At 44.4% G+C, this 16638-nt stretch overlaps 1 protein-coding gene across 6 annotated transcripts in view; it reads left to right on the forward strand.

Moving 5' to 3' along the window:
* TACC2 (transforming acidic coiled-coil containing protein 2) overlaps window positions 1-16638 on the forward strand; it is a 153494-nt gene that overhangs the window by 110055 nt on the left and 26801 nt on the right. For 5 of the 6 annotated variants that reach the window (XM_075107433.1, XM_075107434.1, XM_075107432.1 and 2 more), the window contains 3 exons: window positions 133-1453; window positions 6338-6398; window positions 7451-7658. In XM_075107433.1, the coding sequence (XP_074963534.1) occupies window positions 133-1453; window positions 6338-6398; window positions 7451-7658 (1590 nt within the window). Of the gene's footprint in view, window positions 1-132; window positions 1454-4810; window positions 4847-6337; window positions 6399-7450; window positions 7659-16638 lie in introns of all 6 variants that reach the window. The other variant, XM_075107437.1, reaches the window with a different exon arrangement.

Consider the following 16638-nt stretch of genomic DNA (forward strand, 5'->3'; position numbering starts at 1 on the left):
ATTGCTTAGTCCATTTGTATGATTTTAACCCTTTGGGTTTTTTTACTTGTAGTAATATTGTAGTAAAAATTATTACGCTCCAGTTTTAAAAATCTGTTTAAAATTCACAGAGCTTTCTGTTTGTTCCCACAGGATTATGTTCAGAAACTGCACCTGTAACTGATGTGACACAGAGTGAATCAGTTGAAGAAAGCCCTTTCCGTCCCCCTTCCCATTCTTTTTCCACTGTCTTTGATGAGGACAAGCCAATAGCCAGCAGTGGAACTTACAACTTGGACTTCGATAACATTGAGTTGGTTGATTCTGTCCATGCCTTAGGACCAAGCTCTCCAGAATCGAAGAATCGTGACCCCAAAGCGAATGTTCGAAGAAAATCTACTGATTCAGTCCCAGTTTCCAAATCTACGTTGTCTCGATCTCTTAGCTTGCAAGCAAGTGATTTTGATGGAGCATCTTATCTTGGTAATAGTGAGACATTAGCACCGGCAGCAGATGTGTACAGTACAGGTTCAAGTAGTGCTTCTAGTACCCTTAAGAGAACAAAGAAATCCAGACCAGCTTCTGTAAAAAAGAAGCAGTCAGCAAAAAAACCTCTGGATGCTCCACCGGTGAAGGAAACACCACAAGAACCGTCTGACCTTGGCCAAGCAGCCTGTGCCCCAGGTGAGGATAAACCAGTATCTGAAGCAAAGGCTGACTCAATAAAGCCTGAATGTACTGAACCTTCTAAAATCTCTGCTGAGAAACAGGAGGCCCCGCCTGTGCCTGAAGGATCCTACCCTTTGGATCCAGACAGTTTTGAAGGGATTAGTGCATTTAGCACTGGAGGCAGCAAAATACAAAACTCTCCCCCTGCCAATAAGAAAACACTACCTCTTACAAAGGCACCAGAGGCTGTGGAGGTGACACCACCTGACACTGGAGGACAAGAAGACCCTCCAGTCAAAGGCATTGCGGTGAGGCTGGAGTTTGATTATTCTGAAGAAAAAGGGGTGAGTGAAGACCAGCAGGAGTGTACTCCTCCTCCCAAAAAAGCAGGTAAAAAGCCTGGTGCTAAAATGCCACTACGGAGGCCAAAGACTAAAAAGTCAGTGGAAAAGCTTGACAATGCTCCAACCACACCGACCAAGTCACCCACTGATCCAAATGAAATCCCTATCACGAAAGGCTCTTACACTTTTGATATTGACAAGTGGGATGATCCCAATTTTAACCCATTCTCATCTAGTACAAAAATGCAAGAATCACCCAAACTGCCTCAACAAACATACAGTTTTGAGCCAGACATGTGTGAGGACTCTATTGACCCTTTCAAGTCATCTTCTAAGATAGCCAACTCGCCCTCTAAATCTCCAGCTTCCTTTGAAATACCAGCCAGTGCCAATGAAACAAACGGAACCGAAGGAGACAACTTGAACAAGCCTGCAAAAAAGAAGAAGACACCACTAAAAACGTAAGTTAAAGGGCACAGATGTTTCCAGATTAGAAGCAGCACATTCATACGCCTTAGCACAGTTACACCCGGTTTATATTTGAATAGAGAAAGGAAGATGCTGTCGAGTGTTGGTAGCCTCACAACTGGACTCATGCCAGAGGTCTGTACGTGCTCTCCTCATCCTGTTTCCTCAATAGCTTGATGTTTCCAGACTGAAGGGGAGAACCAGGGCTAAATCAAGCCAGACTAGGCCGCTGACTGGCAACTGGATTTTTGAAGTTTTGGGGCTCAGCGTAGCTTTGAATCTGATTAAGTCTGAATTTTATCAATTTTGTGCTAAATTTTCTGTGACCTCATCTTGGGAATTTGATATTAAGCAAGCTGATTGAAGTATTCATACCAATAAAAACTCTGAATTCATGAATCATCAGTTTTGAGAGGGAGACGTGAAATAGTAAGGCAGCGACAAATCTCCTGTTGCACGCAGCAGGAAGATGGTTTTATCTAGTGACTTACAGTATTTAAAAGAAAATAACCTGAAACAGAAGAGTGCAGTACTGAAATATATATTCTTAAATACAAGACTAAAAAATGTGAAAAATTTCCTTTCTGTGAAGGAGCTTACAGTTCTGCAGAAGGGTAAAAATCGCCTAGATCGCTACGTATTAGGGACATATCCAACTTTTAGACACAGTTGAAAAACTGAAGGATAAATTCTCTAGTTTGTTGTATTTAGATATTTGGTTAATGATTTCAATGGCTAGTTGCACTGATTCCATGGTTAACTTGCGGGTGTGCATGTCATCTTGTTCAGACATAATTACTTTGAGTTGGTAATCAGCAAGTTTATATCCCATTTATCTGAAACTGATATCCTGTATGTATCTATAAGAAAGTATCTCACTGCATGTCCCTTTATTAAGTCTTTCAGCTAACTAAGAGAAGTGTGATTTAAGATTACAAAAGCCTGACAATTTGAAGTTGACATGGTTAATGTAAAGCAGTACAAAAAATTACCTCCTTTATGGAGTGAGGTGGAGATTATTCTGTTTTTTCTGAGCCACCTGCTGCCCTCCAGACATCTAATTCATCCTTTGCCAGATTTGAGGAAGCTTGTGCCAATTTGTTTATTTGTAGGGGCATTTCTGACTTACAAAGTTTATAGAACACTGTATAGTTGACTTTGAGTTGTTCTGATGTTGCTTCTTTTTGGGGTATCCCTGAAATGTCAGGGAAATTAAGGCAGGAGTTAAGGTGCATGCTAAGCTGATACATCTTCCAAGCCTACAGTCCAAACTGCTTTTGTCCGAACAAGAAGAATTAAAAGTCTGACTGCGAGAAGGGACCAATATGAATCTTACTGGGGAATTGCAGAGGGAGAGAGGGGAATTTTAATATCACCAGGTCCTGAAGCCTGATATTTGCAGCCAGCCAGAGTCTCTTTATGCGTTCAGTAGCTGCAGTGGAGTTGACAGACTCCCAGTATAAACCTCTTGGTTTATACTGCTTGATTTATCTGCTATGAATATTAGAATGGATTCCAAACATGAGCTTCCAAAGAGTTTGCTAAATGGCATTTATCCTTGGGAAAATCCATCGCGGGAAGGCCCTGTCCTACAGTCACAAAGTTCCCTGCTGCTCTTTATCATGGTGGAAGAAGTGAAACTACCCTAGAGCAGGGCTTACAGGTTCTTAGGTCAGGAGGTTTGCAGGAATTCCCAGCTCTTGCCTGGGACTGCTTTCACTGCCTTGTATGTGTCTGCTTGCTGCAGCTTACGCTGCAGCCCCATAACCTACTTTTGCTAGCGGTTTCTAACAAAGAAAAGAATCGCATATTAATACACAGTGCAGCCTGGAGCCATAATACTTTCTAGAAGACAATTAGCCTAAGGCTTGTTGCGGGTGATGCCAGGGGAAGCAGTGGCTCTATTTATCTCTGCCTGTCTCTGGTCTCTCCTCTCCCCAAAAAGGGCTCTCAGCATGACTCTTCCATGGGGTCGAGTGCAGGAGAACCCCTGGCCAGGCAGGGAGATGGGGTGTAGGACCCTTCTTGGTGCTGCTGTCTTGGTGGGATGGGAGAGAAAAGCCAGTGCAAGATGCTTCAGCTGAGAGGAATAGAAAGGAGGGTGTTTGAATTAGGAAATTATATTATAATATACCAGGATTTGTAAATATGAAATAATTGATAATTTGGTGAAGCCAGGGGTTTTTATTAGCACTGTTGAAGGGTGCAGAAATACAACTATGTGGACCAGTTTGAAAATGTATTCCTTATATGGAAAGACAGCGATTTCAAGACCTATGGGAGGTCAAGCCAGGCATGAGTTTAAGCCGTTGCTAAGCCTGTACTGCTTTGAGTCTATGCCATATGCCAGGTCTTACCTGTGTTAAATCAATAAAAACAATCAGTTTTTAATCTGGAATGAAACTTGCAGCAATCTGAGCATTGACCTCCATGTGAAGAGATGAGATTTTTAGAAGAGATGTCAGCTCGACACAAATTACGCTCTGGTTATATACCTAAGTGCTGAGCTGTTCTGAGATAGATCATCTTGTTCAGATGATACTGAACAAAGAGCAGGTGATGCGTCCCGAGTGCCTGCTTATAGTGATGAATAAAAAGAGGTGGCTCGTATAGACATTGCTCCCGAAACTGTTAGATGATTGGAGGCTGTGTTTAGAAACGCAAGGTGTCATCTTTCAAGAGCATTGCATGTGAGAAGAGCTGAACAGAAGCTGCCAAGTTTATAAGTAGGTGAAAACTTCTCTTAGCCTTAATTGTTTGGCCAGTTTGCTTCTGGTTTTGGGGTAATCAGTTTGTTCTTTCAGAACACAAAGTTAAGTTTCAGTGAGAGCCAAATAGATGAGATCTAAAGAAATATTTTCTTTCTTGACTTAGGTGAATGATTTGAAATGGTCAAGTAGCTTATTCTGTACTGTCATAACAAATCAGCAGACACAAAAAAATGATGCATAACTGTGCTCTTAAGTTTAGCTGCCATTCAAGAACAGTTTTACATCCCATATAATAACAAATACTGTGTTTTGAAGAGAAAGCAGGTGGATACCATCAGGGAAGGCAAGGATGCTCAGTATGTGGATAGAAACTTAACTCAAAGGCCTCAGCTTTGAAAAATGTGTTTTGTAAGATGAAAGCGTGTCAGAAGTATAACATTTAATTTGAAAACTTTAAAGGACTTGATGGATATTTTTTTTTCTGCCCACATATTTCACAATAAAAAGTAAGTTTTATAATTATATGGTAGAAAATATGCATGGTGAGATTGTCTTAACACATTAACATTAACAGTATTTGTAGGTTTATCTTCTTTGTCAGTTCCTTCTGTCTGTCTCTCTTTGTCTTATTTGTCTTAGGATGGTAGAAGATGTGATGTCTGTATGTTCTCTGTTGTAAGTAATTCCAAGCTAACAATTCAAGTTTCCTCTTTGATTTATGGGCTTTTTAAATTTGACTTATTTGTTTTGCAGCATGTTCAGTTATTACTCAGCATGAAGCTTTTATGTTAACTATTTCACTTCAGTGGTGCATATGAAAGCTATTTTAATTAAGATGCCTTGCTGTGAATGAGTTTGAGGAATCGATTGCCTCATTATCTGTTTGCCTATCAAAGATGACCCTCTTTTAAAAACTATGTATATTTTGTATCCTTGAGCTAAAACATGAGCATATTATTTCCACCATTGTACACAACAACATTGTACAATCAGTTTTTCGTAAATACTGCATAAAGTATTTCTCCTTCTTAAAGGAATAAGTTATCCTAATTACTTCTAGCATCAGAACTAGATAATTAGTAGCATCGAACACACCGATATTCAGCTGTCCAATTTATTTTCCCCTCTAGATGTGGTTTTTGATTTACCCTTTACCAATTGAAACCCACCGTCATAATTTCTAGTGTTGATCTTGCCGTTCATTGATCGGGGATGAGCTGGTGGGCAGTAATTTTTGCTACTGCATCTCAGTTCAAACATTAAGTCTTTATTGGCAGTTTTGGTGTGATCTTTTTCTCCCTGTTCTAGTTAGTAGCAAAAATGTGTTTGAATAACTCTGGCAATATGCATCAAGACAACAGGTGGATAACTAGTTTATTTCCTTGTTAGAAAATATTTTTAACCAATTGTGAATAAACATAAAAGGCAACATTCATAATTATACACCAAAACATAAAGTTTATTCTTCATTCCTTCTGCCTGACTGAAACCTATGGGATTCTGAGGGGCTCGAGTGTCTGTGTTCCCAGTCCACACTGTGAGCTGTCAGGGGAACTGGAAGCAGGATCGCCATATTTGCTGTTATTTGTTTTAAAGAGGGAGGGGGTCCGTTGTGCACATTTATAACGATAGAGCTTCGTTCTGGCATCTTGGGAGCAGCATCTGCCTTAGCTGTTTTTATGTAATTCACCCAAAGCATGCCATTTTTTTTTCTTAATGATTTATGGGGTAATTGGAGCTTACTGCCCAAGTTTATCAGTTTTAAAGCTCATTTAAAGATGTGTTTTAGACCTAATTTTCAGAGGGGAAACTGAAGCAGACAGAAGCTAAATAATTTGCTTAAGGCCACTGAGGATGTCTGTGGTGGAGCAGGGATTTGAATTGCAGTTGAGCAGCAGCTACATTCTCTAAATGTGTCAGTAGTTGGCATGAAAAATGTGGCAATCCTGCCTTTCTCAGATTTTGGGGAATTGAGGTCTTTTCCAAACGCATGACAAGAGTATGTACCTATGGCATGTTTTTCTGTGGTGCTGCTGCCTAATGGATGGGATTTTCAAGCAGAAGGGCTTACAAAGGTTGCATTGTCTGTGTCTGTCTCTTGCTAAGTGTGAAATGACCCAATTATTGCTGGTATTACCATATTAACTGCTTTAACTTTATTTTCAGTGATACATTTAGGGTGAAAAAATCACCAAAAAGATCCCCACTATCTGATCCTCCTTCTCAGGTAAAGTACTGCCATGTTTTGATGCATGTAATTTGTGTTCTTTTAGGGGCAAAAAAGGAGAATTTGTTTTATTTAATTGTAGAATTGTACATTTAATAATAGAATAGGTTTTTGTAAAGAATATAAACATATTGGTGTTCAAGTACAGCACACTGGCCTATAATCATAAGGTATTGAACTTTGGGTCTCTAGAAGCATGTATACAACATATATTAGATCTAGTATTTGGTCTGGGAATTCCAGTTAGACAATTAGTGCATGTACTTTGGAAAGTCCTATGTTACAATGGAGCGACAATGTAAATAAATATCTTCAATCAGTTGTCTGAAAAACTAGATGTAACTATCTGCCCTGGAATTTTTAGATTAGAAAGTAAAAAACTAAATGCATCAAACTGGTGGGCTGGAAGGGAAATAGAAATAAAACAAGTGGGCTGATCTACCAGGACCATGTGCTTGGATGGTTTTATTCCATGTTATAAACTGCCAGCGGGTGGTTTTCTTGGAAGAGAAGTTAACAAAAGCTGTTCTGCCTACAGAAGCTGTGTCAAGTGCTTTGATGTGGCACAGCTCCTTCCATGCTGCTGTTCGCCTTCCTGTTATCCATCCTACCCTTTCATTTATGCTGCTTGACAGCCTAGAAGTGAAGAAAGGGTTCGTGACCTCACAGACCTACGAAGGCTCACTCCCATGAGGGAAGCCTAAAAAGTCAGTTTTGGTAGTCAAAGACTTTGGTCGTGGGTGATGCGTGACACTTACGTCAAGTGCCTAACAGATTTAAACAGCTCTGGGTGTTCTTTCTTCCTTGTTATCAAGGCAGCTTTGCAATGCAAGTGTTTATCATCAAAGAGCTTAGTTATACTGGGAAAACTTGCTGTTAGGAGAGTTCTGAATGAAGTACTTTAATATTTTCCATTAAATATTTCATACAGAGCTGCAGTAAAGAGTATGGAATTAAAAAGATGACTGTGGTCTTGCAGAGGAATTTAAGGAGTTGACTATTCAAACTGTTAATGAAAGATAATGGAATGAATGGGCGCTTGTTTTATGCAGGATCCCACTCCACTGCCTACTCCAGAAACACCTCCCGTTATATCCACGGTGGTTCATGCGACAGATGAGGAGAAACTGGCATCTTCGGTGACCAGTCAGAAATGGACCTGCATGACTGTGGACCTGAACACAGATAAACAGGACTACCCGCAACCGTCTGATCTGTCTACATTTGTTAATGAGACTAAGTTCAGCTCTCCTACAGAGGGTATGCTCTATAAAGGAGTGTCTGCATCCAGCTAATGTTATATTTATTGAGAGGGGGGTTTTGGTACATTCGAGGATGTTGGCATATACTTTGCTGAATGAGAACTGTGTTATTTAGGAACCCTAAAAAATTATGCTCTTTGCACCACTCTGGGGAACTTGGCAATTACCAGGGAGTTGAATGTATGACCCCTGTAGTCCCACCGTGAGTTTTCAAGAAACTGTAGAGAGGAAGCTTAAAGGAAAATGAAAAGGGCCCTCTGATAAAGGCTTTTGCTTCCTTTGTATGGTTAAATGTAGACACGCTGTGTTCTGTATATGCTACCTTTTTGTCTGTGCCTTCATGGGAGACTGGGGTCTGATACCGTTGGCAGTTAGTGCTCTGGGATCCAGAGTCACTGAACTACTGATTTTGCCTGAGCCTGTTCCTCTAACCTGAATGAGAAGGTCCCAGGTTAAAATTCTGCCCAGAGTTTGTGTATTGCATTAAGACCTTATGTTGTGGTTTAGCGGCAGCTCAGCCCCACGCAGTCGCTCGCTCACTCCCCCACCGGTAGATGGGGGAGAGAATCAGAAGGGCAACGCTCGTGGGTTGGGATAAGAACAGTTTAATAATTAAAATTAAAAGAAACAACAGTAGAAATGCAATGTAAAGGAGAACAACGAGAGGCGCAAAGCCCCGGGGGAGGGGAGAGGGGGAACGAACCGCCGAAACAAACCGCACGCGCCACAGCCGCTCACCGCCCGCCGACCCGACACCGTGCCGCCCCCCCGCGCTGCCACTGCCCGCCCTCAATATATTGGCCATGGTGTCACATGGTATGGAATGAACCTGCCATTGGCCAGTCGGGGTCAGCCACCCCCACCATGGCCCTGCCCCTCCCAGCCCCCCCTGCCACGCCACGCGGCAGAGCGCGGGAAGCTGGAAAGGTAGCTGACCCCCACAGTGAGGAGAATTAACCCCTTCTCAGCCAAAACCAGCACATTCTCCACCCCTTATTCCATACCATTTACACCATGCCCAGGTCCCATATGATGCAATACAACCGTACCAACCACCACCCCTCCCCTTCCCATCCTTTAACATAATACACAGACATCATTCCCTTAGTTCATGGATCTTCCCTGTAAAATGTCCATTAAAACGTCCATTGAGTTCACCCAGTCCATGACTCTGGACTCCATCTGTTGTATCAGTCTTTCCGGGTGGGAGAGATGGTGTGTGGCGTTGGGTTGCTGCATACCGAGTCAGTCATCGTTCCATCACTGCTGCACGGCTTGTTTCATAGTTGATCTTCCATGGGTTGGGAGGCTCGTACTCTGATATCATTGATACAACACAGAGGTGACACACAGTATTATATAGCAGTTCACATTGTGCCATTCAGTTCATTGACTGTTTTCACCCAAAATCACCCCTTGAGGCACACGTCGGATTTCTCCATCCTCCCGCATCACCCACCAAGTGCACCCAGGTCCTCGAGCAAAAGCAATCCCACGAATGGGTTTGCCTTTGCCGGAGGCAGGAAGAACCCAGACTGTTTTGCCCAGCATACTTTTTGTGTGCACTACAGGGACTCTATCCCCTTCCACAGTATGTAGGATTTCTGACTGGGCAGGGCCAGCTCGGTTGGCAGATCCCCTCATGTTGACTAACCACGTGGCTTTTGCTAAATGTGTATCCCAGTGCTTGAATGTTCCACCCCCCATTGCTCTCAGTGTAGTTTTTAACAGTCCATTGTACTGTTCAATTTTCCCAGAGGCTGGTGCATGATAGGGGATGTGATACACCCACTCAATGCCATGCTCTTTGGCCCAGGTGTCTATGAGGCTATTTCGGAAATGAGTCCCGTTGTCTGACTCAATTCTCTCTGGGGTGCCGTGTCGCCACAGGACTTGTTTCTCAAGACCCAGGATAGTGTTCCGGGCAGTGGCGTGGGGGACAGGATATGTTTCCAGCCAGCCAGTCGTTGTTTCTACCATTGTAAGCACATGGCGCTTGCCTTGGCGGGTCTGTGGGAATGTGATGTAGTCAATTTGCCAGGCCTCCCCATATTTATATTTCAGCCATCGTCCCCCATACCACAGAGGCTTTACCTGCTTCGCTTGTTTGATTGCAGCGCATGTGTCACATTCGTGGATAACCTGTGCAATAATATCCATGGTCAAGTCCACCCCTCGATCACAAGCCCACCTGTATGTTGCACCTCTCCCTTGATGGCCTGAGGTGTCATGGGCCCACCGAGCTAGAAATAGTTCACCCTTATGCTGCCAGTCCAGATCCACCTCAGCCACTTCAATCTTGGCAGCCTGATCTACCTGCTGGTTGTTTTGATGTTCTTCAGTGGCCCGACTCTTGGGGATGTGAGCATCCACATGCCGTACCTTTACAACCAGTTTCTCTACCTGGGCAGCAATATCTTGCCACAATGTGGCGGCCCAGATGGGTTTGCCTCTGCGCTGCCAGTTGCTTTGCTTCCATTGCTGCAGCCAGCCCCACAAGGCATTTGCCACCATCCAGGAGTCAGTATAGAGATAGAGCACTGGCCACTTCTCCCGTTCAGCGATGTCTAAGGCCAGCTGGATGGCCTTTACCTCTGCAAACTGGCTCGATTCACCTTCTCCTTCAGCAGTTTCTGCTACTTGTCTTGTAGGACTCCATACAGCAGCCTTCCATCTCCGGTGCTTTCCCACAAGGCGACAGGACCCATCAGTGAACAGGGCATATTGCTTCTCATCTTCTGGCAGTTTGTTATACAGTGGGGCTTCTTCAGCACGTGTCACCTCCTCCTCTGGTGATAATCCAAAATCTTTGCCTTCTGGCCAGTCCATAATCACTTCCAAGATTCCTGGGCGACTGGGGTTTCCTACTCGAGCCCGCTGGGTGATCAGTGCAACCCATTTACTCCACGTAGCATCAGTTGCATGGTGTGTAGAGGGGATGTTTCCTTTGAACATCCAGCCCAGCACTGGCAGTCGGGGTGCCAGGAGCAACTGTGCTTCAGTACCAACCACTTCTGAAGCAGCTCGAACCCCTTCATATGCTGCCAATATCTCTTTTTCAGTTGGAGTATAGCGGGCTTCAGACCCTCTGTATCCCCGACTCCAAAACCCTAGGGGTCGACCCCGGGTCTCCCCAGGTGCTTTCTGCCAGAGGCTCCAGGTAGGGCCATTCTCCCCGGCTGCAGTGTAGAGCACATTTTTTACATCTTGTCCTGCCCGGACTGGCCCAAGAGCTACTGCATGGACGATTTCTCATTTAATCTGTTCAAAGGCTTGTCGTTGCTCAGGGCCCCATTTGAAATCATTCTTTTTCCGGGTCACTTGATAGAGAGGGCTCACGATCAGACTGTAATTTGGAATATGCACTCTCCAAAAACCCACAACGCCCAAGAAAGCTTGTGTTTCCTTTTTGCTAGTTGGTGGAGACATGGCTGCTATTTTGTTGATCACATCCATTGGAATCTGACGACGACCATCTTGCCATTTGATTCCTAAGAACTGGATTTCTCGTGCAGGTCCCTTCACCTTACTTTATTTTATGGCAAAACCAGCCTTCAGAAGGATTTGGACTATTTTCTCACCTTTCTCAAAAACTTCTTCCGATGTGTTGCCCCACACAATGATGTCATCAATGTATTGAAGGTGTTCTGGAGCTTGTCCCTGTTCCAGTACAGTCTGAATCAGTCCATGGCAAATGGTAGGACTGTGTTTCCACCCCTGGGGCAGTCGATTCCAGGTGTACTGGACACCCCTCCATGTGAAAGCAAACTGTGGCCTGCACTCTGCTGCCAGAGGGATTGAGAAGAATGCATTAGCAATATCAATTGTGGCATACCACTTGGCCGCCTTTGACTCCAGTTCGTATTGAAGTTCTAGCATGTCTGGCACAGCAGCACTCAACGGTGGAATGACTTCATTCAGGCCACGATAGTCTACTGTTAGTCTCCACTCTCCATTAGACTTCCGCACTGGCCATATGGGACTGTTAAAGGGTGAGTGGGTCTTACTGATGACTCCTTGGCTCCTCAGTTGGTGAATGAGTTTATGGATGGGGATCAGAGAGTCTCTGTTGGTGCGATATTGCCGCCGGTGCACTGTTGTGGTGGCGATTGGCACCTGTTGTTCTTTGACCTTCAGCAACCCCACCACAGAAGGGTCCTTTGAGAGACCGGGCAAGGTAGACAGCTGTTCAGTTTCCTCCTTCTCCAAGGCAGCTACACCAAAAGCCCACTTGTAACCTTTTGGGTCCTTGAAATACCCTCTCCTGAGGTAGTCTATGCCAAGGATGCATGGAGCCTCTGGGCCAGTCACAATGGGGTGCTTCTGCCACTCATTGCCAGTTAGGCTCACTTCGGCCTCCAATACAGTTAGCTCTTGAGATCCCCCTGTCACTCCAGCAATGCTGATGGGTTCTGCCCCTATATAGTTTGATGGCATTAAGGTGCACTGTGCGCCGGTGTCCACTAAAGCTTTATACTCCTGTGGGTCAGACGTGCCAGGCCATAGGATCCACACAGTCCAGTAAGCCCGGTTATCCCTTTCCTCCACCCGGCTGGAGGCAGGGCCCCTCTAGTCCTGATCATGGCAGTCACAACTCACTTCCTGTAAATGTGAATCAGGAGTCCCTCTATTACACTTAGAAATAAAATCTGCGCTTCTACTCCTCTGTCTGGGGACTTGCTCGCTGGAAACTGGAGCAGCAGCTTTCCTGGAAGAGCCTCCCTGAGTGACTGTTCTTCCTTGCAGTTCATGTACTCGTGCCTGTAGGGTCGAAGTAGGCTTGCCATCCCACCTCATCATGTCCTCTCCGTGGTCACGCAGGTAGAACCATAGGGTGGCCCGTGGTGTGTATCCCCTTCTTTGAGCCAAAGGACGCTTATTCCTAACAGCTGAGACACTGCTCTGTCGAGGTGGGGAGTAGGACAGATCTTCTTTGAGTTGCTGGACCTCTTGGGATAGTTTCTCCACAGCAGAGACAAGCGAGGAAGAGATATTTGTGTCGTAATCCCGGAGTCTATCTATCACCTCTGCCACCGTTGGTGTCTCGTCATCTTTCCAGGACATCACTGCCAATGAGCTTGCATGCGAAGATGGTGCGCTCCGTACAAACTTCCGCCACATGGGTCGTGTGCACTCGGCTTCATCTGGATCTTTGGATGACCGTTGATCATCCAGGTCACCATAAATCACCTCAAACACAGCTAATTCCCTTAGATACTGGATGCCTTTCTCCATAGTTGTCCATTTTCCTGGGCGATATGTAACATCTTCTTTAAAGCGATACCTTTCCTTCACTCCAGACAGGAGTTGCCTCCAGAGGCTGAGGGCTTGTGGTTTTTTTCCAATTGCTTTGTCAACACCCCCTTCCCCAGAAAGGGATCCCAATTGTTTGGCTTCTTTTCCCTCTAGTTCCAGGCTACTGGCCCCATTATCCCAGCATCGGAGCAGCCAGGTGACAATGTGCTCACCTGAACGACGGCTATAATCTTTTCACATATCTCGCAACTCGCTTAAGGACAGGGATCGGGTGGTCTCTATTTCATTTATTACTTCTTCCTCCTCTCCCCGTAATGTCCCTGGTTCTTCATCATCCCGTTCTAAACGAGTTGATGTCCGCTTCCAATATTTCGTCTTGTGTATGGGGGCAACTGATACTGGTACGGGTTTATTTTCTGAGCTAGCTCCAGTACTTGTTGTGGGGGTTTGAGTGGCTGCAGTGCCTGTTGTCAGGGCTGGATTGTCTACAGTGCCAGTCACTTTGCATTTCAATCCAGAGACCTTCTCTTCCCCCTGGGGGCACTGAATACTGTTGAGCAGGGCTCGGTATGCATGGGCCAGACCCCAGCATGTTGCAGTTATCTGTGTCTCTCTGGAGTTCCCAGCGTAACAACATACTTTCTCCAAATATTCTACTAGTTTTTTAGGATTCTGCACTTGTTCGGGGGTGAAACTCCAAAACACTGGGGGTGCCCACTGCCCTAGGTATTTGCCCATGCTATCCCAAATGCCCTGCCACTCGTAACTATCAAGCCTCGGGGCAGATTTCTGGGTGATATTCTTAAGTTGCTTAGTCAAAACCAAAACAACATGCCCAAAAACTAACAATAAGTGCACCTTAACCACCCAAGGACGTTCAAGATACAAAAAGGTTGTTGTAACAAAGGCACAGACATCATAGAACAAAGTTGCAAAGGTACTATTCTATATTTCCTCCATATAAAATCTCTCAGAGGAGGAGGTATAATTGCTAATTGCCTCAACAAGGTGGTATCTGAAGTACAGTAACAGTTTCAGCAAAAACCCCAAATACCAGATAAAGCTGAAAACGAGTGTTTGTATAACAAATCTTGTAGGCAAAACATTACTAATCACAGCAGAACACAGCAGACTAAAACAACCAACACCGATTTTTAACACCAACTGCAAAAAGGACAACATGGTGCTGTGACCAGCAGCTGTTGTTATCTCCAACCCTTGAGCCCCACGTTGGGCGCCAAAAAGACTGTCGTGGTTTAGCCGGCAGCTCAGCCCCACACAGTCGCTCGCTCACTCCCCCACCGGTAGATGGGGGAGAGAATCAGAAGGGCAACGCTCGTGGGTTGGGATAAGAACAGTTTAATAATTAAAATTAAAAGAAACAACAGTAGAAATGCAATGTAAAGGAGAACAACGAGAGGCGCAAAGCCCCGGGGGAGGGGAGAGGGGGAACGAACCGCCGAAACAAACCGCACGCGCCACAGCCGCCCACCGACCCGACGCCGCACCACCCCCCTGCGCTGCCACTGCCCCCCCTCAATATACTGGTCATGGAGTCACATGGTATGGAATGAACCTGCCATTGGCCAGTCGGGGTCAGCCGCCCCCACCATGGCCCTGCCCCTCCCAGCCCCCCCTGCCACGCCACCGGCAGAGCGCGGGAAGCTGGAAAGGTAGCCGACCCCCACGGTGAGGAGAATTAACCCCTTCTCAGCCAAAACCAGCACACCTTAACATGCCATCTCTCCTCCAGGTTCCTGGGATCCAGGTATCTTTATGCATAAAAATGCCCAGGATATTCCCTGCAGAAGATAGTCACCATTCACGTGCCAGATAAAATTTCCTTCTCATTAAGTTAATTAAGATTTCTCTTGTGGTACCTTCCTAGAAGCAGGTGTAAGGTAAAGAACTAAAGAGAGCTGTTAAGAGAACTGTTGTTCCAGGTCTGTGAAATGTGGAAGAGGTGGAATTTAGAAAATTTGTGTGTGGCCTTCCCTGGGGTTACCAGAGGGAATACTGCTTTGCAACATCTGCTCCAAGGCCAGATTTTCAGCTTTGTAGGTGGGAAGAATGTATGAGTTTAACTTGGCTTAAACAATTTCTTGATCAGGAATTTTTTTTCCCCCCTAACCTTTCAAACCATGTTCCAGTCTACCATTAAAGCTACTTTATGCCATTTTAGACTGAGTCTGAGGAGGTTTTGCCTAATTAAGAACTGCAAAGCTTTTAGGTCAAATATGTTTGACATTAAAAGGCATGAATAATCACAGGGGTTTTAGTGGGACTGCACATGTTCATGTTCACATGCTTATACGATTGTGTGGCCTGGGCTTTTTGGATATCTGTTGAGTATTCTGTTCCAGTAAGTATTTCAGTCTGGATAAGTCCATTTGGCTTTATTGTCAAATTATAAATTTTAGACATCAGCTTCACTTCATTTGTATTAAAAAAAAAAATTAAAGAAATATTTTTTAGAAAATAAGCCCCCAAAATCTGGGAAAATGGAAATTATATGGAAATTATATGGAAGGAAATGTAACAAAAGAATAGTGAGAGACACTCTAAGGCAATCATTTTAGCTATCAAAGTTGGTAGAAGAAAGTGAGCAAAGCTCCTAATTAAATGCTAATTGACTTGTCTCGTGTGCTGCATGGTATAGTCGGAGTTTCAGATTACATGCTAATTATAATCAACAATGCTTCTGCTTTTCAGATCTCTTAAAAATAATAATTTTTTTCCGTTGACAGTCTTGCTCCTGCAGCATTGAGAAATTTTTGAGTAATTCCAGGGCTGTTTCTCAGTGCAAATATTTTTACCCCTCCCAGATACTAGTATGAGTGTTATCTGGTAACCTAACGCTGCGTTTGTATGGATACAGCCCAGCTACTGAGTCAATACATCCAGCTCTCATCTGTTGCGTGTGCCGCTTATAACCGCTGCCATTTTCCTGTCCGCAGACCAGAAATAAGCAGTAATTATTAGCAGAAAATTCTGATGTAATCTTCAGCTATTTGTAGGAAGTGTTGGAGAACATCACTTAGTAAGTCTGTATGTATTTCTAAAAAATAATTATCTTACTTCATGGGATATCCCGGGCATTTGTAATTTTTGATATATAGAGATAACCGGGGCCTAAGATTTTGGAATGAAGATGATGCTTTAGAGGATATACTTAGGACAGGAGATGGTGCCTAATTGTGCTGGAAACTTCTGAGAGCAATGACATGAAACAAACCGTTTAGTGAGCCGTGTTATTCTTTTGTTTCTAGTTGAAGTATTTCCATCTGTTCTGCTTTTTTTAAATCAGTCAAGTTAAATACTGGTTGTCCCAAAAGTCAGTTTGGATTTCAATTGCAGAGCTGCCCCTTGCCCTGCAAGGCAGGTGGAAGATCACTGCAGGCTGTGCCAGCAGAGGCCAGTGTCAGTACGTCTCCTGCCCACGAGGGTGCTTATACGCTCACTCACCGATTGCCCTCTGGGCTCCTAAAGCTGCGCCATAAACATTTGTGAGGCACCTCACTGGACTATGTGCGGATAAATGAAGTACAGAAAAGCAGTTACCAAACACTGGATGCTATGATCTGGTAGTTGATGCTTTTTCCTCCAATGCTGCACCCAAAAGGTGGTTTGGATCTCATCGTTTCAGTTTTGTTTCTGCTTTCACTAGGAAGAAGCTTGTGTCTGATACCAGGAGGTTGTCCCCTATTACCATTAAAACATAC

Source organism: Phalacrocorax aristotelis, chromosome 12, assembly GCF_949628215.1.
Source record: "Phalacrocorax aristotelis chromosome 12, bGulAri2.1, whole genome shotgun sequence".
Classification (NCBI taxonomy): domain Eukaryota; kingdom Metazoa; phylum Chordata; class Aves; order Suliformes; family Phalacrocoracidae; genus Phalacrocorax; species Phalacrocorax aristotelis.